Source organism: Macaca nemestrina, chromosome 5 (genome assembly GCF_043159975.1).
Source record: "Macaca nemestrina isolate mMacNem1 chromosome 5, mMacNem.hap1, whole genome shotgun sequence".
NCBI lineage: Eukaryota > Metazoa > Chordata > Mammalia > Primates > Cercopithecidae > Macaca > Macaca nemestrina.
In genome coordinates this window covers 68,498,856-68,523,716 of record NC_092129.1, presented here as the reverse complement: position 1 = coordinate 68,523,716, position 24,861 = coordinate 68,498,856, and the positions used below count along the sequence as shown (strand labels likewise).

Below are 24,861 nucleotides of genomic sequence, written 5' to 3'. Positions count from 1 at the left end.
CCCAGCTAATTTTTGTATTTTTAGTTGAGATGGGGTTTCACCATGTTAGCCAGGCTGATCTCAGACTGGCTGGTCTCGAACTGCTGACCTCGTGATCCGCCTGCCTCAGCCTCCCACATTGCTAGGATTACAGGCGTGAGCCACTGCGCCCGGCTTTTTTTTGGTAAGAGGCGGGGTTTTGCCATGTTGGCCAAGCTGGTCTTGAACTTCTGACCTCAGGTGATCTGCTTGCATCGGTCTCCCAAAGTGCTGGGATTACAGGCGTGAGCCGCCGCATCCAACCAGATGGTGTATATTTGCACATAACCTGCACACATCCTCCTGTATATTTTAAATCATATATGGATTACTTGTAACACCTAATACAATGTAAATGTTATATAAATAGTTGTTTCACTGTATTATATAGAGAATAATGACAAAAAAAGTTTGTACATGTTCAGTACCAACTCAACCATCTTTATTTTCAAAATATTTTTCATTGGCAGTTGATTGACTCAGCATTGTGGAATCTGCGGATATGGAAGGCCAACTATACTTTATTATATGTCAGTGTCTATTTTGTATTATTTCTGTAGCAAAGGGAAAAATACATACACAGAAATATTTCCTGAATCCAAAATTAAACCCCCATCATTGCTTCACATACACGTTGGTTTGGCATTATCATCCTCCCAAATTCTCATTCTCAACTTTCCAGTCTCGCTCTGTCACCCAGGCTGCAGTGCAGTGGCGTGAGCTCGACTCACTGCAACCTCCGCCTCCTGGGTTCAAGCGATTCTCATGCCTCAGCCTTCCAAGTAGCTGAGATTACAAGTGCACAGCACCATGCCCATCTAATTTTTGTATTTTTAGTAGAGACAGGGTTTTGCCATGTTGGCCAGGCTGGTCTTGAACTCCTGACCTCAGGTGATCCACCTGTCTTGGCCTCCCACAGTGCTGGGATTACAGGCGTGAGCCACCACACCCAGCCTAGGAGTGTCTTTTCTTTCTTTCTTTCTTTCTTTTTTTTTTTTTTTTTTGAGACAGTCGAGGTCTGTTTCCCAGGCTGGAGTACAGTGGCACAATCTCGGTTCACTGCAACCTCTGCCTCCCAGGTTCAAGTGATTCTCCTGCCTCAGCCTCCTGAGTAACTGGGATTACTGGTGCATGCCACCACACCCAGCTAATTTTTTGTATTTTTAGTAGAGATGGAGTTTTACCATGTTGGCCAGTCTGGTCTCGAACTCCTGGCCTCAAGTGATCTGCCCACTTCAGCCTCCCAAAGTGCTGGGATTACAGGTGTGACCACTGTGCCCGGCCAGGAGTGTCTTTACTAATAGTATGTCTGTGAGACTCTTCTCATTGTTACTGCCTTAAACTAGGCCCTCATCTCGTATCTCAGTAACATTTGTAATCACAAACATCTCACTGCTTTCTGTGTTTTCTTTAGCAGTATATCATGTTCAGTATTAGACTAATATTTCTAAAATGTTTTCAGTGGATCCTTGTTAGCAGTTAGCTAAAAGCTAAGCCTCTTGAACTGGTATTCGTATCTTCTGTGTACCGAACCATTTCTGTTCAGTATTATTGCTTAATGTTCAGCATTATATGTTAGACTGGTGTCTTTATAATCCTTTACATAGATTAAGCTCATTTTTGTTTCTTTGCTTTTCTTTATTGATGTTCTGTCTATAATTGTACCCTCTTGTTTAGTTCAACTCCTGCATTTCCAGTCCCAGTTTATTTTCTGTCTCCATGAGGCCATTCCCATTGCCATAGCACTAGGTCTGTTTCACACCTTCTGGTACACATGCCTAGCTTTACACAGCTTCTGTCTGTTTAACTATACTGTGGTTTATTTGAGAATAGGACTCCTTTTTTTTGTTTGTTTTCCCCGTTATAAATGGCTGCAACCAAATCTGGGAGCAGAGTAGGATCCTAACGGATATTTGAGAAGTCTGAATCCTGCTACAGAAATAAGGATGAAATGAGAACTGACACAGGGGCTCACTCCTGTAGTCCCAGCTCTTTGGGAGGCCAAGATGGGAAGATCGATTGAGCCCAGGGGTTTGATACTAGCCTAAGCAACATTGTGAGACCTTGTCTCTACAAAATACAAAAATTAGCCTTGTGTGGTGCCCTGTGGCTGTAGTCCTTGCTACTCGGGAGACTGAGGTGGGAGGATTGCTTGAGCTTGGGAGGTCAAGGCTGCAGTGACAGAGCAAGACCTTGTGTCAAAAAATAATAATAATAAAAAATAAATACATAAAGGTGAAATGAGGTGATGTATGTAAATGTAAAGCACCGAAAATGAGTTATAGTAACTGTTGATAGCTAGTACTGTATCCGTTTTTTAAATGGAAAAATGATTAAATCTTATTAATTAAAACACAAAAATTATGGTATAGATTGAGCTTCCGTGATCCAAAAATTCAAAATATTTCAAAAGCTGAAACTTTTTGAGCACCAGCATGACACTCAAAGGTCATACTCAGAGGAAGTGCTCATTGGGACATTTTAGATTGTGGATTTTCAGATTAGAGATGCTCAGCTGGTATGTATATGCAAATATTCCAAAATCTGAAAAAATCAAAAATTCAAAAGACTTCTGGTCCCCAAAATTTTGGATAAGGGATACTCAAATCTGTATATTCTAAATAAATGGTACCAAATTGCATATATACCAGTAGATTAATGTGAATTGAGTACTTGTGTTGTATTCTGGTTGTCTCGATAAAACTCTCTTCTCTGATAATTTTTTTTTCAGCTTCCAACAATCAGATGCATTCATCTTTGATACACAACAATTTCCTTTCTAAGTAGAGGTGACCATTACTTCCCCCCCATTATTTCTGTAATATGACTATACCGCATTCCTTTAATTAAGTCACCACCAACAGATATATCAAATTTAAATTTTACTTATTTTTATTTTTATTTTTTTTATTTTTTTATGTTTTTTGAGACAGAGTCTCACTCTGTTGCCCAGGCTAGAGTGCAGTGGTGTGATCTTGGCTCACTGCACTCTCCACCTCCCAGGTTCAAATGATTCTCCTGCTTCAGCCTCTCAAGTGACTGGCATTACAGATGCGCACCACCACGCCTGGCTAATTTTTTGTATTTGTAGAGACGGGGTTTCACCATGTTGGCCAGGCTGATCTTGAACTCCTGACCTCACGTGATCCACCCACCTTTGCCTCCCAAAATGCTAGGATTACAGGTGTGAGCCATGGCACCTGGCCCAGATTTAAATTTTAGATCTTAGGTTGCAACATCCTGAAGTTTATTCAGTCGTGTCTTGTGATCAGTTGTTGCATTGGCTTCTTTAGTTCATTGACTCTAACTTACACAGTATGTCTGTTCATCTATATGTGGAGTTGATTATGATATTAATGAGTTTTTGTTTGATTAGACCCTCACCAGGACCTAGAAAACGCCAGTCTTCTCAGTACAGTGACTCTAAATCACATGGTAATCGTCCGGGTACAACTGTCAGAGTTCACCGTTCATCTGCACAGAATCTTCACAATGACAGAGGGAAAGCTGTTCGTTGTCGTGAAAAGAAAGAACAGAATAAAGGAAGAGAGGAAAAGGTAAATGTTAATTGAGTTTTATAAGTGAAAAAGGTATTCTGAACCATAAAAATTGATACTGTACGCATTTATTTATTTATTTATTTTTTTCCTTTTTTGAGACAGAGTCTCACCTTGTTACCCAGGCTGGAGTGCAGTGGCGTGATTTTGGCTCACTGCAACCTCCACCTCCTGGGTTCAAGCAATTCTCGTGCCTCAGCCTTCTGAGTACCAGGGATTACAGGCAGGCGCCACCACATCCGGCTGATTTTTGTATTATTAGTAAAGATGGGGCTTCAGCAAGTTGGCCAGGCTGGTCTCGAACTCCTTACCTCAGGTTATCTGCCCCCCTAGGCCTCCCAAGGTGCTGGGATTACAAGCGTGAGCCACTGTGCCCAGCCTAAATTTCAATAAGTTGTAGTCATCAGTTTGTCAGAGCTATAATAAAACCTTAGTTATGCTACATCTAGGCTGGGATTTTCCCCACTTGCAATTCAACAAATATTTTGGCTTTTTTTGGTAACTTTATATTATGATATGATTTCAGACTAGCAGACAATTTGCAGGAATGGTATAAGGAACTTCCATATATACTTTACCTAGTTTTACCGATTATTAATATTGTGCCCCTTTTGATTTATCATTTTCTTTCTCTGTATACCCTTTTCATGAACCATTTGAGACTAAGTTGTAGATATTACACTCCTTTAACCTTCAGTATTTCAGAATGTATATCCTGAGTACTAAGACATTTTTTTACATAAAAACAACACAATTATCAAAAGCTGTAAATTTTACATTGTTATAGTACTATTCATCTAATCCACAAACCTTTATAAATTTTGGCCAATTATCCCAAGAATGTCATATAGAGATTTTCCCCCTTCTGTCCCCACTAGGTCAGATTACAGTGTAGAAGCACACGTCGAAATTAATTTAGTTATCATGTTTCTTTAGTCCCTTTTAACATCTCAGTTTTTGCCTTTCTTAGACTAGAATTTTTGAAGAATTCAGGCCAGTTGTTTTGTGGAATATTCCTCAGTTTGGGTTTGCCTGATACTTCCTCAGGATTAGATTAAGATTATTCATTTTTTGCTCATCATCACTGGCCATCAGAGAAATGCAAATCAAAACCACAATGAGATACCATCTCACACGAGTTAGAATGGCGATCGTTAAAAAGTCAGGAAACAACAGGTGCTGGAGAGGATGTGGAGAAATAGGAACACTTTTACACTGTTGGTGGGACTGTAAACTAGTTCAACCATTGTGGAAGACAGTGTGGCAATTCCTCAAGGATCTAGAACTAGAAATACCATTTGACCCAGCGATCCCATTACTGGGTATATACCCAAAGGATTATAAATCATGCTACTATAAAGACACATGCACATGTGTGTTTATTACGGCACTATTCACAATAGCAAAGACTTGGAACCAACCCAAATGTCCATCAATGATAGACTGGATTAAGAAAACGTGGCACATATACACCATGGAATACTATGCAGCCATAAAAAAGGATGAGTTCGTGTCCTTTGTAGGGACATGGATGAAGCTGGAAACCATCATTATGGGCAAACTATTGCAAGGACAGAAAACCAGACACCGCATGTTCTCTTAGGTGGGAATTGAACAATGAGAACACATGGACACAGGATGGGGAACATCACACACCGGGGCCTGTCGTGGGGTGGGTGGAGCGGGGAGGGATAGCATTAGGAGATATACCTAATGTAAATGATGAGTTAACGGGTACAGCACACCAACATGGCACATGTATACATAGGTAACAAACCTGGACATTGTTCACATGTACCCTAGAACTTAAAGTATAAAAAAAAAAAAACTAAAAAAGATGATTCATTTTTTTTTTTTGGCTGGGCGTGGTGGCTCATGCCTGTAATTCCAGCACTTTAGGAGGCTGAGGCTGGTGAATCACTTGAGGCCAGGAGCTCGAGACTAGCCTGGCCAACATGGTGAAAACCCATCTCTACTAAAAATACAAAAATTAGCTGGGCATGGTGGCAGGCACCTATAATCCCAGCTGCTCGGGAAGCTGAGGCAGGAGAATCGCTTGAACCCGGGAGGCAGAGGTTGCAATGAGCTAAGATCACACCACTGCAGTCTAGCCTGGAGAATAGAGTGAGACTCAGTCTCAAAAAAAAAAAAAAAAAAAAAAGATTATTTTTGGCAGGCATACCATTGGTATGATGGTTTTTTTCTCTCAGTGTATCTTATAAGAAGGCACAGATGTCTGTCCTATTACTGGTGATAAGTTGGATTGCTTGGTTAGGTGGTGTCTGCTTGGCCTCTCCACAATAAACTTACTGTTTGACCCTTTGTAATAATTTGTGGGAGGTACTTTGAGACTATGTAAATATTCTGTTTCTCATCAATATCTCATCTACTCGTTTTAGCACCAAGTGATTCTTGTCTGAATCAACTATTTCTGCACTGATTGCAAAAGCATAATTTTCTAATGCCAGCATTGCTTCTGTATTAATTATAAAAGCTGAGTGTAGACGTTGGTTTTTAAAAATTTTCGTTTGTTATTTTTAATTTGACACATAATAATCATACATATTTATGGGGTATAGTGTGATAAGTCAGTACACATATACAATGGGTAGTGATCAAATCAGAGTAAGTAACATATCCATCACCTCAAACGTTTATCATTTCTTTGTGTTGGGAATATTTAAAATATGTTCTTATTTGAAAATATACCATAAATTGTTTTTAATTTCAGTCATCTGGCTGGGTGTGGTGGCTCACTCCTGTAATCCCATCACTTTGGGAGGCCGAGGTGGGCAGATCACTTGAGGTCAGGAGTTTGAGGCCAGCCTGGCCAACATGGTGAAACCCTGTCTCTACTAAAAATACAAAAAAAAATTAGCCAGGCATGGTGGCACACACCTGTAGTCCCAGCTACTTGGGAGGATGATGCAGGAGGATTGCTTGAGCCTGGGAGGTGGAGGTTGCAGTGAGCCAAGATCGTGCCACTGCACTCCAGCCTGGGAGACAAAGTGAGACTCTGTCTCAAAAAAATTAAAAAATAATAATAATTACAGTCACCCTATAGCACTATAGAACACTAGAATTCATTCCACCTATCTGACTGTACTTTTGTATTTGTTAACCAATGTCTAATATACCTACCTTCCCCTACCATCCCAGCCTCTAGTAACCATTATTCTACTCTGTACGTCTATGAGATCAACTTTTTTAGCTTTGTTATGAGTGAGAACATGTGTTATTTATCTTTCTGTGCCTGCATTATTTCTCTTAACATAACATGTATTTATATTACATGAAACGTAACGTGTTTATATTACAATTTCTTTATTCATTCGTCTGTTGATGGGAACTTAGGTTGATTCCATGTCTTGGCTATTGTGAATAGTGCTTATAATAGTATGGCGGTTCCTTAAAAAGCAAAAACTAGAACTACCATATAATCTAGCAGTCCTGATGCTGAGTATATCCAAAGGAAAGGAAATGAATATGTCAGAGAGATCTGCACTCCTATGTTCATTAATCCTATTCCTCCATTAATCCCTTCCTCCATACTGTTCATAGTGGCTATATTATTTTACATTTCCAAAAACTTTGTATACGAATTCTTTCTCCAAATCCTCACCAGCATTTGCTAGGTTTTGTCTTTTTTTTTTTTTTTTTTTTCTTGGAGACAGAGTCTCACTCTGTTGCCCAGACTGGAGTGCAGTGGCATCATCTCGGCTCACTACAACTTCCGCCTCTCAGGTTCAAGCAATTCTTATGCCTCAGCCTCCTGAGTAGCTGTGACTATAGGCACACACTACCACGCCTAGCTAATTTTTTGTATTTTAGTAGAGATGGGATTTCACCATGTTGCCCAGTCTGGTCTCGAACTCCTGAGCTCAGGCAGTCCACCTGCCTCAGCCTCCCAAAGTGCTGGGATTACAGGCATGAGCCACCATGCCTGGCCCCCTTCTTTATTCTTCTTGATAGCACTTAATATTACCTGGTACTGTTTGATGCATCCCTCATACATACACACACACACACACACACACACACACACACACACACATATGTAAGTCTATGACAGTAAGGGTTTTTGTTGAAATTATTATCATTTTTTTTTTTTTTTTTTTTTTTTTGAGACAGAGTCTCGCTCTGTCGCCCTGGCTGGAGTGCAGTGGCGCGATCACGGCTCACTGCAAGCTCCGCCTCCCGGGTTCACGCCATTCTCCTGCCTCAGCCTCCCGAGTAGCTGGGACTACAGGCGCCCACAACCGCGCCCGGCTAATTTTTTTTTTGTATTTTTAGTAGAGACGGGGTTTCACCGTGGTCTCGATCTCCTGACCTTGTGATCCGCCCGCCTCGGCCTCCCAAAGTGCTGGGATTACAGGCGTGAGCCACCGCGCCCGGCCTATTATCATTTTTTTTTAAGATGGAGTCTCACTCTGTTGCCCAGGCTGGAGTGCAGTGGCATAACCTCGGCTCACTGCAACCTCCGCCTCCCGGGTTCAAGCGATTCTTCTGCCTCAGCTTTCCAAGTAGCTGGGATTACAGGTGCCTGCCACCACACCAGGCTAATTTTTGTATTTTTAGTAGTGACCGGGTTTCACCATGTTGGCCAGGCTAGTCTCGAACTCCTGACCTCAGGTGATCCACCTGCCTCGGCCTCCCAAAGTACTGGAATTACAGGCATCAGCCACCACGCCCAGCAGTTTTTGTCTTTTTGCTAACAGCCATCCTAATTAGGGCAAGATGGTATCTCATGGTGCTTTTGATTTGTAATTCCCTGATGATTAGTGACACTGAGGAGTTTTTTTCATATGCCTCTTGGCCATTTGTGTGTCTTCTTTTGAGAGATGTCTATTCCAATTCATTTACTCATTTTTTAATTGGATTATTTGTGAGGTTTTTTTTGCTCTTGTTTGAGTTCCTTGTATATTCTGGATATTAATCCCTTGTTAGATGAATAGTTTGCAAATATTTTCTCCCATTCTACAGGTTGCCTCTTTATTCTTTTAATTGTTGTCTTTATTGTGCAGAAGCATTTTAGTTTTATATAATCACATTTGTTTAGTTTTGCTTTTGTTGCCTGTGCTTTTGAGGTCTTCCTAAAATCTTGACCCAGACCAATGTCCTGAAGCATTTCCCCTATGTCATCTTCTAATAATTTCATAGTTTCAGGTCTAAATGTTTATATCTTTAATTTATTTTGAGTTGGTTTTAGATACGATGAGAATTAGGGTGTCTAGCTCCTTATTTCTTGAAATGGATATCTAGTTTTCTCAGCACCATTTATTGAAGACACCATACTTGCTCCAGTGAATGTTCAATACATGGATTTCTGGATTCTCTATTCTGTTTCATTGGTCTGTATGTCTGTTTTTATGCCAGTACCATGCTGTTTTGGTTATAATAGCATTGCAGTTTAGGGTCAAGTAGTGTGATGTCTCCAACTTTGTTCCTTCTGCTCAGGATCTCTTTGGAGTCTTTTGTGGTTCTCTAGGCATTTTAGGCTTTTCTATTTCTTTCTTTCTTTTTTTTTTTTTTTTTGAGACGAAGTCTTGCTCTATCACCCAGTCTGGAGTGCAGTGGCATGATTTCAGCTCACTGCAACCTCTGCCTCCCGAATTCAAGCAGTTCTTCCTGCCTCAGTCCCCCGAGTAGCTGGGGTTATAGGCACCCACTACCACTCCTGGCTAATTTTTGTATTTTTAGTAGAGACAGGGTTTCACCATGTTGGCCAGGCTGGTCTTGAACTCCTGACCTCAGCTGATTCGCCCGTCTCGACTCCCAAAGTGCTGGGATTACAGGTGTGAGCCACTGCACCCAGCCGAGGCTTTTCTGTTTCTATGAAGAATGTCACTGGTATTTTGATAGGATTGACTTAGATGTGTAGATTGCTTTTAATAGTATGGTCATTTTCACAATATTAGTTCTTTTAATCCATGAACAGGAGATATCTTTCAGTTTTTTGTGTTATCGTCAATTTCTTTCAACAGTGTTCTATAGTTTTTCTTGTAGAGTTTTTTCACCTCTATTTAAATTTATTTAAAAATTTGTTCCTAGGGTTAAATTTATTCTTGGGTTTTGGGGGTTTTTTGTTTGTTTTTTAGCTACTATAGATGGGATTGCTTTCTTGATTTCTTTTTCTATTAGTTCATTGTTGTTATATAGAGACACTACTGATTTTTGTATGTTGATTTTGTGTCCTGCAGCTTTACTGAATTTATCAGTTCAAAGAGTTTTTTGGCGGATCTTTTAGTTTTCTAGATACAAGGTCGTGTTGTCTGCAAACAGGGACAGTTTGACTTTCTTGTTTTTGTATTTCTTTCCCTTGCCTGATTGCTCTGGCTAGGACTTTCTGTCCGAATAAAAGTGGTGAGAATGGACAGCCTTGTCTTGTTCTAGTTCTTAGAGGAAAAGCTTTTCGCTTTGTCCCATTCAGTATGATGCCTGCTGTGGGTTTGTCATAATGGTCTTTATTGTTTTGCAGTATGGTCCTGTATGCAGTTTGTTGAGTTTTTATCATGAAAGGATGTTGAATGTTACCAAATACTTTTTCTGCATCTGTTGAGATGATCATATATGGTTTTTGTCCTTTCTTCTGTTGATGTGATGTATCAGGTTTATTGATTTGCATATGCTAAACCATCCTGATATCGCTGGAATAAATCCCACTTTATCATAGTGAATGATCTTTTTGATGTGCTGCTGTATTTGGCTTGCTAGTATTTTGCTGAGGATTTTGCATCTTTGTTCATCAGGGATATTAGCCTGTAGTTTTCTTTTTTTTGTCGTGTCTTTGTCTAGTTTTGCTATCAGAGTCATGGTAGCCTCATAGAATGAGTTTGGGAGAAATCTACTCCTCTCTTCAATTTTCTGGAATAGTTTGAGAGTTAGTATTAGTTCTTCAAATATTTGGTAGAACTCAGCATTGAAGCCATCAGGTCCTGGGCTTTTCTTCCATGAAAGACTTTTTATTACTGATTTAATCTCATTATTCATAACTGGTTGGTTCAGGTTTTCTGTTCCTTCTTGGTTCACTCTTGGTAGATTGTTTGTTTCCAAGAATGTATCCATTTCCATTAGCTTTTCCAATTTGTTGATATATAGTTGTTCTTAATAGTCTCTAATGGTCCTTTACATTTTTGTGGTATCATCTGTATGTCTTCTTTTCTGTTTCCGATTTTATTTTTAGAGTCTTTTTTTTTTCTTGATTAGTCTGTCTAATGGTTATTTCATCTTTTTTTTTTTTTTTTTTTTTTTTTGAGACAGAGTTTCGCTCTTGTTGCCCAGGCTGGAGTGCAATGGCACGATCTCAGCTCACTGCAACCTCCATCTCCTGGGTTCAAGTGATTCTCCTGCCTCAGCCTCCCCAGGAGCTAGGATTACAGGTGCGCCCCACTACACCTGGCAAATTTTTGTATTTTTAGTAGAGACAGGGTTTTGCCATGTTGGCCTGATCAAGATCAGGATCAGGCTGATCTTGAACTCCTGACCTCAGGTGATCTGCCCACCTTGGCCCCTCAAAGTGCTGGGATTACAGGCGTGAGCCACCGTACTGGCCTTGTTTATCTTTTCAAAACAACTTTTTGTTTTATTGATTGTTTTTGGTTGTTTGTTGTTTTCTTTTTGAGATGAAGTCTCACTCTTATCACCCAGGCTAGAGTGCAGTGGTGTGACCTTGGGTCACTGCAACCTTTGCCTCCCGGGTTCAAGCAATTATCCTGCCTCAGCCTCTGAAGTAGCAGAGACTACAGGTGCATGCCACCACGCCTGGCTAATTTTTGTATTTTTAGTAGAGATGGGTTTCGCCATGTCAGCCAGGCTGCTCTTTAACTCCTGACCTCAGGTAATCCACCCGCCTTGGCCTGCTAAAGTACTGGGATTACACGCGTGAGCCACCATGCCTGGGCTTTTTTTTTGAGACAGTCTCTTGCCTTGCTGCCCAGGCTGGAATGCAATGGCACTATATCAGCTCACTGCAACTATCACTACCGGTGCTCAAGCGATCCTCCCACCTCAGCCTCCCAAGAGGCTGGGACTACAAGCATGCACCACCATGCCTGGCTAATTTTTGTAATTTTTGTAGAGATGGGGTTTTGCCATGTTGCCCAGGCTGGTCTCAAACTCCTGGGCTCAAGCAGTCCCCTAGCCTCAGCCTCCCAGGGTGCTGGGTGTGAGCCACTGCGCCCAGCCTTGTTTATCTTTTGTGTTAGTCACAATTTACTTTTTTCTGCTATGATTTTTTTTTTTTTTCATGGGGTGGGGAGACAGGGTCTCAGTCTGTCTCCAGGCTGGAGTGCAGTGGCACAGTCACTGCTAATTGCAGCTTCAACCTCCTGGGCTCAAGCAGCCCTCCTGCCTCAGCCTCATGAGTAGCTGAGAGTACAAACATGTACTGCCATGCCCAGCTAATTTTTAAGTTTTTTGTAAGAGACAAGAGTCTCATTACATTGCCCAGGCTGGTCTTGCACCCTGGGGCTCAAGCAATCCTCCCAGTTTGGCCTCCCAAAGTGTCGGGATTACAGGCATGAGCCACTGCACCTGGCCTTGCTCTGATCTTTATTATTTATTTCCCTCTACTCGTTTTGAGTTTGATTTGTTCTTGCTCTTCTAGTTCCTTGAGCTGCATTTCTGGGTTGTTTATTTGAAATCTTTGTGCTTTCTGGTATAGGCAATTATTACTATAAACTTATTAGTACTGCTATTGTTGTATCCCATAGGTTTCAGTATATTGTGTTCCGATTTTCATTTGTTTCAATAAATGTTTTATTTTCCTTCTTAATTTCTTAATTGACTCATAGTTTTTTCAGGAGCATGTTTAGTTTTTCTGTATTTGAATAGTGTTGAAAGTTGCTCTTGTTATGTCAGAAAAGATACTTGATGTGATTTCAGTTCTTTTTAATTAGTTGAGACTGTTTTGTGGCCTAACATGTGGTCTATCCTGGAGAATGTTCTCCCATCCAAGTACTAACCAGGCCTGACTCTGCTTAGCTTCCCAGATCAGACGAGATAGGGGGTGTTCAGGGTGGTATGACTATAGACTCTCCTGGAGAATGTTCTGTGTGCCAATGAAAAGAATTTGTATTCTGTACCTGTTGGATGAAATGTTCCGTATAAATACCTGTTAGGTCCATTTGGTCTAAAGTGCTGTTTAAATGGAGTGTTTATTTGATGATTTTCTGTCTAAATGATCTATCTAATGCTGAGAGTGGGGTGTTAAAGTCCCTATTATTGTATTGGAGTCTATCCCTCCCTTTAGATCTAAATATTTGCTTTATATTTGTGGTTGCTTCAATGTTGGGTGCATAGATATTTACAATTGTTATATCTTCTTGCTGAATTGATCCATTTATCATTGTATTATGACATTCTTTGTCTTACAGTTTTTGACTTAAAGTTTATTTCATTTAAGTATAGCAGCTCCTGCTTGTTTTTGGTTTCTGTCTGTGTGGAGTATCTTTTTCCAGTCCTTCACTTTCTTTCAACATGTGTCTTTACAGGTGAAGTGAGTTTCTTGTAGGCAGCATATATTTGAATAAAGTTTTTAAAAGTCTATTCAGTCATTTTTTAATTGGGGAATTTAATCTGTTTACATTCAAGGTTATTAATAGGTAAGGACTTACTCCTGTCATTTTGCTAACTTTTCCTGGTTGTTTTGTATATCTTTTGTTCCTTTCTTCTCTCTTATTATTAGTGCAGTTTGGTCTGTAGTGATAAGGTTTGATTGTTTTATCTTTCTCCTTTGTATATCTGCTGTTCCAGTGCATTTTATACTTCAGCATGTTTTCATGATGGTGATTATCATCTTTTCCCTTCCAGATGTACATACCTTTGAGCATTTCTTGTAAGGCTGGTCTAGTAGTGATGAGTTCCCTTGGGTGTTTGTTTTGTTTTGTTGTGTTTTTGCCTGGAAAAGACTATTTCTCCCTCATTGCTGAAGGATAGATTTGCTGGATGATTTTTTTTTTTTCTTCTAGCATGTTGAATAGTCATCCCCTTCTCTCCTGACCTGCAGGGTTTCTCCTGTTAGTCTAAAGGGGATTCCTTTATACGTGACTTGATGCTTTTCTCTTGGCTGTTTTTAGAATTCTCACTTTGCCTTTGACTTTTGACAATTTGGCTATAATATACCTTGGGGAAGACCTTTTTGGGTTGAATCTATTTGGAGCTTTTGAGCTTTCAGGCTCTAGAGATCCATATTTTCCCCCAGACTTGGGAAATTTTCAGCTATTATTTTATTAAATAGATTTTCTTTTCTTTTTTTTTTTTTTCTGAGACAAGTCTTGCTTGTTGCCCAGCTGGAGTGCAGTGGAGCGATCTTGGCTCACTGCAGCCTTCACCTCCCAGGTTCAAACAATTCTCTCCTGCCTCAGCCTCCCAAGTAGTTGGGATTATAGGCTTGCACCACCACGCCTGGCTAATTTTGTATTTTTAGTAGAGACAGGGTTTCTCCATGTTGGCCAGTCTGGTCTCAAACTCCTGACCTCAAGTGATCTGCCTGCCTCGGCCTCCCAAAGTGGTGGGATTACAGGCGTGACCCACCGCACCTGGCATACTTTATTTTTAGTAGAGACGGGGTTTCACCATGTTGGCCAGGCTGGTCTCGCCAGACCTCAGGTGATCCTTCCACCTTGGCCTCCCAAAGTGCTGGGATTAGAGGTGTGAGCCACTGTGCCTGGCCTATGTAGGTTTTCTATGCCTTTTCTCGTTTCTTTTTCTTATGGAATTTCCATAATAAGAAATGCGTTCACATAATGGTGTCCCAGAAATCTTACGAGCGAGCTTTCTTTACTCTTTTCATTCTTCTTTTTCTCCGATTTCAAACAACCCATCTTGAAGTTCAAAGATTTTTTTTCTGCTTGATCAGTTTTGTGGTTGAAACTCTCTATTCTGTTTTTTAATTTCATTAATTGAATCCTTCAGCTGCAAGATACGTGGTTTTTTGTTTGTTTTGAGACAGAATGTCGCTCTCACCCAGGCTGAAGTGCGGTGCGATCTCGGCTCACTGCAAGCTCCGCCTCCTGGTTTCATGCCGTTCTCCTGCCTCAGCCTCCCGAGTAGCTGGGACTACAGGTGCCACCACCACGCCCAGCTAATTTTTTAAAAAATTATTTTTAATAGAGAGGGGGTTTCACTGTGTTAGCCAGGATGGTCTCGATCTCCTGACCTCGTGATCCGCCCGCCTCGGCCTCCCAAAGTGCTGGGATTACAGGCGTGAGCCACCGTGCCTGGCCTGTTTTGTTTTTTTTAAATTATGATATCTGTCACTTTGTTGAATTTCTCCTTTATATCATGAATTGTTTTTCTTATTTTGCTGAATTGTCTGTCTGTATTTTTTAGTATCTTATTGAGTGTCCTTAAAATATTTTTCTTTCCTGGCATTTGTTGATTTCCTTTTTATTGGGGTCTATTACTAGACAGTTATATTATTCAGGTGGCATCATATTTTCTTGTTTTTTTTTATGTTTCTTGTCTCCCTGCACTGATGTCTGCACATCTGGTGGAGTAATTGCCTCTAGAACCACTCTTCTAGTGAAAGACTTTCATCTGTAGTTGGATCTTAGTATGCCAGTTGGGAAGAGTGTGGTTACTCTCTTTCCTTGCAGGTGCTGCAGTGGTATGGTCTCTGTGCAACTTCTTCAGCTGCTTTCAAAATCAGCAATAATGGCAGACACCTTGGTGTTCTAGGCTGTAGAAGTTTGTGGCAGTAACTACGGTTGTTGATGTCCTTGGTGGCAAGGGCTTTTGGAGTCTTCATGTTTTTCCCTCAGTGGGGGGACTTAGCCAAGGGGATCGTTCTAATGGTGTCAGATCTGACATGGTCTCCAAGCAGCTGCAGAGGAGCTGGGTTCCAGGTGCAGATGCTTGGATTGGCTGTAGGACTGAGGTCCTAGGCTCAGGGCCTTGTGAACCCATTGTGCTACCTGGGTCTTGATATGCTGGTTTGCTTTCTGTGGCAAAATTGGATGTAGGTTGACCACAGAGCCAGTATCTGAGACTATGAACCATTCTCTAGCAGCTTGGGTCCCGGGGGCTGGGATGCAGCTGTAATTCTATCCCTGGAGGGCAGGGTACAGCTCTGACCTGATTCCAGGAAGAAGAGGTACTCTGCGAGTTTGGGCCCAGAGACCAGGGTATGGCCTCTGCAATTCAGGAACCTGAGCCAATAGAGCACAGTGACAATAGGGGATGAGGCATTGTATACTGGTGAGTCTAGACCCTGGGATGGTGGCACTTGGCAGTCTTCTAGACTCCATGAGGCCAGGTGGAGCCATTGCTGTGCTGCTTCTTAGGGCCCAGATAACAGCTGTGTTCTACCATTCTGAGGCATTTGCCATCCCTGTACTTGGCCTCACAGAGTCTGGATACAGGATGTGGCAGCAACTGGGGAGAGGTATATACGGCCCCTGTGCCGTGACACTGTTCTCTCAGCCCCTAGAGATAGGATGCAGCAGTAACTGAGTGGTAGATGGAGGAGCTCGGCCAGCGCACACGTCCTCAGGAGGGAGTACATTACTTTAGATCTGAGAGGGGGCAGGGACAGGGCGAGGTAGATTGGCCCATGGGGATGGGCATAACAGCTACTCACAGCTCAGCTTGGGGATGTCAGGCCACCAGGCAGGGGTGGATCAGGGGCAGCTTAGCCTCAAGGAGGAGGAGGTGCCCTGGCTACCTGCCCCATTGCAAGACACACTCCAGCAGTAGTTCTAGTTCCACAGTGGTGTAGCATAGTAGCTGCATGGGCCACTGTGGGTGAGACAGTGCCTGCTCCCCTGGGAGGGGCACAGCTCTGTGGACTCCAGGTAGCTCCCTCAGCTGGGCTTAGTTCCTGTGAGGACTGCAGAGGACCCCACTGGCGTGACTGTGGGTGCCCAAGTTGTTGAGGGGGCTGCTGGGATCCGCTTGCTACCTTTTCAGCACAGGAAGCTCCTCCTGGTTCCCAGCTGATCCCAGCTGGGGGATGGCGGGTGGAGGCCTCATGTTGCCTTGTTTTTTGTACGGCTATCCTGAGTTTCTATGCTCACTTGGGTTTCTGTTACTCCTTTGATGACTTCTGTGCTCTCCTGTAGTTATTTTCATTGAAATGTAGCTGTTTATTTATTGTTTTGGCTGTCCTTGTTGGGATGTAGGGATAAGCACAAAGGACTTCTAGTTAACCATCTTGCTGACATCACTCCAACATTGCTTTGTTAGAAGCTAAAGTCATCAGAAATTAAAGCAAAAGTGTATAGAATAGGTATTCTTTCCAAGTTAGTGTGTGTTTGTTGAAAATATGTGCCCAGGCTACTGTTGAGAAAATTACATTTCAGAATACCACACTAATATGAGTCTTCTAATTCATAAACATGGTTTGTATCTTCATTTATTCAGATCATTGATTTCTTTCATCAGTGTTTTATAGTTCTTTTTTGTTTTTTTTTTTTTGAGACAGTCTTGCTCTGTCACCAGGCTGGAGTGCAGTGTTGCGATCTCAGCTCACTACAACCTCTGTTTCCCAGGTTCAAGCGATCCTCCTGCCTCAGCCTCCCAAGTAGCTGGGACTACAGGCATGTGCCACCATGCCCAGCTAATTTTATGTTTTATTTTTTGAGACAGAGTTTCATTCCGTCACCCAGGCTGGAGTGCAGTGGTGCGATCTCAGCTCACTACAACCTCCGTTTCCCAGGTTCAAGCGATCCTCCTGCCTCAGCCTCGTAAGTAGCTGGGACTACAGGCACGTGCCACCATGCCCAGCTAATTTTATGTTTTATTTTTTGAGACGGAGTTTCATTCTGTCGCCCAGGCTGGAGTGCAGTGGCACGATCTCGGCTCACTGCAACCTCCATCTCTCTTGGGTTCAAACGATTCTCCTGCCTCAGCCTCCCAAGTAGCTGAGATGACAGATGCAAGCCACCATGCCCAGCTAATTCTTGTGTTTTTTAGTAGAGACAGGGTTTCACCATATTGGTCACACTGGTTTCGAACTCCTGACCTTAGGTGATCCCCCTTCCTCAGCCTCCCAAAATTCTGGGATTACAGGCGTGAGCCACAGCGCCTGGCAATTTTTTGTATTTGTAGTAGAGGCAGGGTTTCACCATGTTGGCCAGGATAGTCTTGATCTCTTGACCTCGTGATCTGCCAGCCTTGGCCTCCCAACGTGCTGGGATTACAGGCGTGAACCACTGTGCCTGGCCAGTGTTTTATAGTTTTTAGCACATGTCATATATGTATATGTCTTCTTAGATTTTATACCTAAGTATTTCATTTTTTAAGTGATTATAAACAGTGTTGTATTTTTAATTTCAGTGTCTGTATGTTAATTGCTAAGCTATAGAAATTCAATTGAGTTTTAAAAATTATTTATTTTTTAAAAGTTATGGTAAAATATACATAACATAAAATTTACCATTTAAAATATTTCAAGTGTGCAGTTAAGTGGTATTAAGTAGTACATTCACATGTTCCACTAGTTGTAGAATCATCACTACTCTCTATCCACAGAACATTTTTTATTTTTCAAAACTGAAACACTACACCCATTAAAGTTGTCATTCTTATTCTCCCCCTCATCCCCACCCTTGGTAACCACCATTGTGTTTCTCTGTGAATTTGACTACTCTAGGTACCTCATCTGAGTGGAATCATGCAGTATTTTCCCTTTTGTGACTTACTCATTTTACTCAGCATAGTGTTTTAGGGATTTTGCCATGTTGTAATATGTCCAAATTTCCTTTTTAAGGCTGAGTGATATTCCATTGCATGTATATTTCATGCTTTATCATTCATTTGTTGATGTACACTTGGGTTGCTCTCACTGTTTGGCTTTTGTGAATAATGCTGCTATGAATATGGGTGCACAGATATTTCTTCCAGACCCTGCTTTTAAGATTTTTAGATATGTACAAGAAGTGGATTTGCTGGGTCATATGGTAATTCCATTTTTAATTTTTTTTTTTTTTTGAGACGGAGTCTTGTTCTGTTTTCCAAGCTGGAGTGCAATGGTGTGATCCTGGCTCACCGCACCCTCCGCTTACTGGGTTCAAGTGATTCTCCTGCCTCAGCCTCCCAAGTGTCTGGGATTACAGGCACCCACCCCCATGCCTGGCTAATTTTTTTAGTAGATACGGGGTTTCACCATGTTGGCCAAGCTGGTCTTGAACTCTTGACCTCAGGTGATCTGCCCAACTTGGCCTCCAAAAGTGCTGGGATTACAGGCGTAAGCCACTGCATCCGGCCTCATTTTTAATCTTTTGAAAAATGACAAAACTGTTTTCCACAGTGGCTGCACCATTTTGCATTCCCACCAGGATTACAATTTCCCTACATCCTCATCAATGCTTGTTATTTTTGGGTTTCTTTGATAACAACCATGTAATTAATTGGGTGTGAAGTAGTATCTCATTGTGGTATCGATTTCCATTTTTCCAGTCATATAGTTGACTTTTTTCCCAATGATATAGTTGACTTTTGTATATAGTAAAATGCACATAACATAAAATTTGCCATTTTAATGGTTTTTAAGTGTAGAGTGCAGTTGTACTAAGCGCATTAACATCGCTATGCAGCCATCATAACCATTCATTTTCAGATCTCTTCATCTTACAAAACTGAAACTTCATACCCATTAAACAATAACTCACCATTCAACCTCCCTCCAGCCATGAGCAGCTACCCTTCTACTTCCTGTCTCTGTGAATTCAGCTACTTATATAAGTGGATCATACAGCATTTGTCTTTTCGTGACAGGCTTATTTATAGCCATCCCTGGTATCTTTAGTTACTGTTTGTGTGGAGTATCTTTTTTCATTCTTACACTTTTAACCTATGTGTGTGTCTAGATCTAAAGTGTCTCTTGTAGACAACATATAGTTGGTTCACGTTTTTTTTTTTTTTGAGATGGAGTCTTGCTCTGTCACCCAGGCTGGAGTGCAGTGGCTGGATCTCAGCTCACTGCAAGCTCCGCCTCCCGGGTTTATGCCATTCTCCTGCCTCAGCCTCCCAAGTAGCTGAGACTACAGGCGCCCACCACCTCGCCCGGCTAGTTTTTTGTATTTTTTTTAGTAGAGACGGGGTTTCACCATGTTAGCCAGGATGGGCTCGATCTCCTGACCTCGCGATCCACCCATCTCGGCCTCCCAAAGTGCTGGGATTACAGGCTTGAGCCACCGCGCCCGGCTGGTTCATGTTTTTTATTTTAAAATTTATTTTATTAATTTTAGAGACAGGGTCTCACTGCATTGCCCAGACTGGAGTACAGTAAATATTCACAGTGTGCTATATCATAATGCACTAAAGCCTCAAACTCCTAAGTTCCAGTGATCTGCCCCCCTTCCCCCACCAGCTGAGACTGTAGGTGCACACCCTGTCGGTTTTTTATCCATTCTGCCAGTTTGTCTTTTGATGGGAGGGTTTAATCCATTTAAGGTAATTACTGATAAGGAGAGACTTCTGTTATTTCAGTTTTTTATATGCCTATCCATCTTTTTCCTTAATTTTCTACATTAGTGGCTGGGGATGGTGCTTATGCCTGTAATCCTAGCACTTTGGGAGGCCGAGACAGACGGATTGCCTGAGGTCAGGAGTTGGAGACCAGCATGGACAAGATGGTGAAACCCCTCTCTACTAAAATAGAAAAAATCAACTGGGCGTGGTGGCGGGTGCCTGTAATCCCAGCTACTCAGGAGGCTGAGGCACGAGAATCGCTTGAACCCGGGAGGCAGAGGTTGCGGTGAGCCAAGATTGCACCACTGCACCCCAGCCTAGATGACAGCGCAAAACTCCGTCTCAAAAAAAAAATAAAAATAAAAAAATAATTTTCTACTTCTGTCTTCTTTTGTGTTTAGTTGATTTTTTTTTTTTTTTCCTTGAGATGGAGTTTTGCTCTGTCACCCAGCCTGGAGTGTAGTGGCGCGATCTCAGCTCACTGCAACCTCAGCCTCCCGGGTTCAAGCGATTGTCCTGCATCAGCCTCCTGCATAGCTGGGATTACAGCGACATGTCAACATACCCAGCTAATTTTTGTATTTTTAGTGGAGACAAGGTTTCACGATGTTGGTCAGGCTGGTCTCCAACTCTTGACCTCAAGTGATTCGCCCGCCTCGGCCTTCCAAAGTGCTGGGATTATGGGCTTGAGCCACCACACCAGGCCATTTAGTTGATTTTTTGCAGTGAAATGTTTTAATTCCCTTCTCATTTTCTTTTGTGTATATTTGTATATTTTATAGCTGTTTTCTTTATGGTCTCCATGTTTCTCAGGCCGGAATATGGTGGCAAGATCATAGCTACTTGTAGACTCAAGTTTCTGGGCTCAAGCGATCCTCCCACCTTAGTCTCCTGAGTAGCTGGGACTACAGGTGTACACCTCCAAGCCTGGCTGATGTTTTCATCTTTTTTGTTGAGACAGGGTCTCACTCTGTTGCCCAGGCTGGTCTCAAACTCCTGGCCTTAAGCAATCCTTGCATTTCAGCCTCTCAAAGTACTGGGATTACAAGCATGAGCCAACCATGTGTGACTCACAGAGACTTTAAAAATTCCCCTGTGTGTAGTTACTTTTGAATTTCCTAGACTTTAAATGTCTGTTTCCCCAAAAGGGAAAAAAGAGAAAAATGAAGGGATGGGGGAAATAAAAGGTCGGTGGCCCTTTAACTCTCGGGAAGTTGCTTCAGCCTGAGGGGGAAGGGCTTGCAACAGTGGGAGGAGGGGTGCAACCATAGCTGCCCCCCATGACTGCAAGGTCAGAAGCTGCATTTGGCAATCAAAACACAAATATCCAGTTTTTGGAGGACCGGGTCCTTTTTGACCATCCTGGCTCCTGTGAAATGCCTGCAGACTCCTCCAGGAACACGTGTACAGTTGCCCACTAAGGTACTAGGGGCTGAGAAGTTTATTCCGTTTTGTGCTGCTATCACAGAATACCACAGACTGGGTAATTTATAAAGAACAGAATTTTTTTCCCTCACAGTTTGGAGGCTAGGAAGTCCAAGATCAGGGCGCGGCCATGTTCAGTTGTTTGGTGAGGGCTGTATCCTCTGGAGTGGAGGAATACTTTGTTGTCACATGGCTGAAGGAAGAAGGCAGGAAACCCAAATGCTGTCTGATGCCTCTCTATAAGGGCCTTACTCCCATTCATGAGTAAGGAACCCTTGTGGCATAATCCCCTCTCAAAGGCCCAGCTTTTAATACTAGCACATTAGCTATTGAGTTTCAACACCTTGCTTTTGGAAGGACACATTAAAACCATAGCAGTAGCTGGGCTGAAATTAACCAAAATTAACCATAATTTGTCATTTACCATCCAGGTTTCCCCCTGGAAGTTGCATTCCTCCCAATAGACTCCAAAGTTCCTAAATAGTTGCATCAGACAGATTCTGCAGGTGCAGTTTTCGTTTAGGTGGAGATACAGATTCTTGATGCTTCCTACTCTGCCAGTCTTCCACTATCCTGTCCCAAGAATGGATTTTTATGTTCATCTTCTATCTTGTCACCTTAATACTATGCTAGAATTGTTCATTCTAGGAGAATTTTTGTAGATTCCTTAGTATTTTCTTTGTGGACAATTATGTTATCTGCAAATATTTCTGTATTTTTGGATTTCTATGCCTTTATTTCCTCTTCTTACCTTATTGCATTGGCTAGAACTTCCAGTACTGTGTCAAATAAGAGTGACAAAGTAGATGTCCTTGCTGTGTTCCTGATTTTAGGAGGAAAGAATTCAGTGTTTCATCATAGAGAGTATAATGTTAGCTGTAGGTGTTTTTGTAGATGCTCTTCTTTTTTTTTTTTTTTTTTTTTTGAGACAGAGTCTCGCTCTGTCGCCCAGGCTGGAGTGCAGTGGCACGATCTCTGCTCACTGCAAGCTCCGCCTCCTGGGTTCACGCCATTCTCCTGCCTCAGCCTCCTGAGTAGTTGGGACTACAGGCACCTGCTACCATGCCTGGCTAATGTTTTATGTTTTTAGTAGAGACGAGGTTTCACCATGTTAGCCAGGATGGTTTTGTAGATACTCTTTATCAGGTTGAGGATATTCCCTTTAAATTCTATTTTTCTGAGAGCTTATGTCCTGAATGGGTATTCAGTTTTAGCACATGCTTTTCTGCATTTGTTGCATGATCACACGGGTCTTTTTCTTTAGTCTCTTAATATAGTGGATTATATTAATTAATTTTTGAACATTGAACTAGTCTTATGTCCCTGGAATAATTCTCACTTGATCATGGTATGTAATTCTTTTTATATCTTGCTGGATTCTATTTGGTAATATTTTGTTAACAGTTTTTGCATCTGTGTATTCATGAATGATAATAGTCTATAGTTTTTGCTTTGTTTTGTTTTTTGGAACTGTCTTCATCTGATTTCAGCATCAGGGTAATATAGGCTTTTATAAAATGAATTGAGAAATGTTCCTTCTGTGCTCTGGAAGAGTTTGTATAGAATTGATTTAATTCTTTAAAAAAAACCTTTTTTTTGAGACAGGGTCTCACTCTGTCACCCAGACTGGAATACAGTGGTGTGATCTTGGCTCACTGCAACCTCCTCCTCCTGGGTTCAAGAGATTCTTGTGCTTCAGCCTCCCGAGTAACTGGGATTACAGATACGTGCCACCATGCCCTGCTACTTTTTTTGTATTTGTAGTAGAGACAGGGTTTCACCATGTTGGCCAGGCTGGTCTCGAACTCCTGACCTCAGGTGATCCACCCGCCTTGGCCTCCCAGCAGGATTACAGGTGTGACCGCCGCGCCCAGCCTTAATTCTTTTTTAAATGTTTCTACAATGAAACCACCTGGGCTTGAATATTTCTTTGAAACTATGAATCACCTTCGTTAATAGTTATGGCACTGTTCAGATTATCTTCTTTTATTGGTGAGTTTTGGTAGAGACAGGGTTTCACCATGTTGGCCAGGCTGGTCTTGAACTCCTGACCTCGGGTGATATACCCACCTCAACCTCCCAAAGTGCTGGGATTACAGGCATGAGCCACCGTGTCTAGCCATATTCCTTATTCTTTAAGTGCTTGCAGGTCTATAATGATAGCTCCTTTTTCATTCCTGATATCAGTAATATGTGTTCTCTGTCCTTTTTGCATTGCCGGTATTGCTAGAGGTTTGTCAATTTTTAATCTTTTTAAAAGACTCCTTTGTTTCATTGATTTTTCTCTGTGGTTATTCTGTTTTTAACTTTATTGCTTTTTGCTCTTATCAATATCCTTTTCTTTTCTTTTCTTTTCTTTTTGAGACAGAGTTTCACTCTTGTTGCCCAGGGTGGAGTGCAATAGCATGATCTCAGCTCACTGCAACCTCCACCTCCCAGGTTCAAGTGATTCTCCTGCCTCCGCCTCCTGAGTAGCTGAGATTACAGGCCCCCACCACCATGCTCAGCTAATTTTTGTGTTTTTAGTACAGCCAGAGTTTCGCCATGTTGGGGAGGCTGGTCTCAAACTCTTGACCTCAGGCTGTCCCTCCTGCCTTGGCCTCCCAAAGTGGTGAGATTACAGGCATGAGCCACTGCCCCTGGCCTAATATTTTCCTTTTTAGCTTTGAGTTTATTTTGTTCTTTTCTACATTCATGAGGTAAAAGCTTAAATGATTATTTGAGACTTTTTTTTTTTTTTTTCTGAGATGGAATCTTGCTCTGTTGCCCAGGCTGGAGTGCAATGGTGCAGTCTTGGCTCACTGCAACCACCTTCCAGGTTCAAGCAATTCTCCTCCCTCAGTCTCCTGAGTAGCTGGGACTACAGGAGTGGAACACCATGCCCAGCTAATTTTTGTATTTTTAGAAGAGACGGGGTTTTGCCATGTTGGCCACGCTGGTCTCAAATTCCTGACCTCGGGTGATCCACCTGCCTTGGCCTCCCAAAGTGCTGGGATTACAGGTGTGAGCCACTGCGCCCAGCCTGAGACTTTTTTTTCTTATCTAACATATGCATTTAGTGCTCTAAATTGCCCTCTCAGCCCTGATTTAACTGTGTCCCAGAAATGTTGATAAGTTGTATCTTTATTTTCCTTCAGGTCAGTGTGTTCTTTGATAGCCACTGAGACTTCCTCTTTGACCTGGTAGCGTGTTGTTTAGTTTCCAATTGTGTGGAGATTTTCTTGTTTTCTTCCTGTTACTGATTTCTAGTTTGAATCTTTTGTGCTTTGAGAATATATTTCATATAATTTCAATTTTTAAAAAACTTGTCTAAGTTTGTTTTTGGCTCAAGATATGGTCTGTTTTGGTATATGTTCTGTGAACACTTGAAAAGAGTATGTATGTTGCTGTTGTGAGGTGGAATTTTCTATAAATGTCTGTTGGATCCTTTGGATGGTGGTGTTGCTGA

At 41.9% G+C, this 24,861-nt stretch overlaps 1 protein-coding gene across 4 annotated transcripts in view; it reads left to right on the top strand.

Moving 5' to 3' along the window:
* LOC105489005 (katanin catalytic subunit A1) overlaps positions 1 to 24,861 on the top strand; it is a 68,164-nt gene that overhangs the window by 25,341 nt on the left and 17,962 nt on the right. For all 4 annotated transcript variants that reach the window (XM_071096592.1, XM_071096590.1, XM_071096591.1 and 1 more), the window contains exon 4: positions 3,395 to 3,575. In XM_071096592.1, the coding sequence (XP_070952693.1) occupies positions 3,395 to 3,575 (181 nt within the window). The remainder of the gene's footprint in view (positions 1 to 3,394; positions 3,576 to 24,861) is intronic.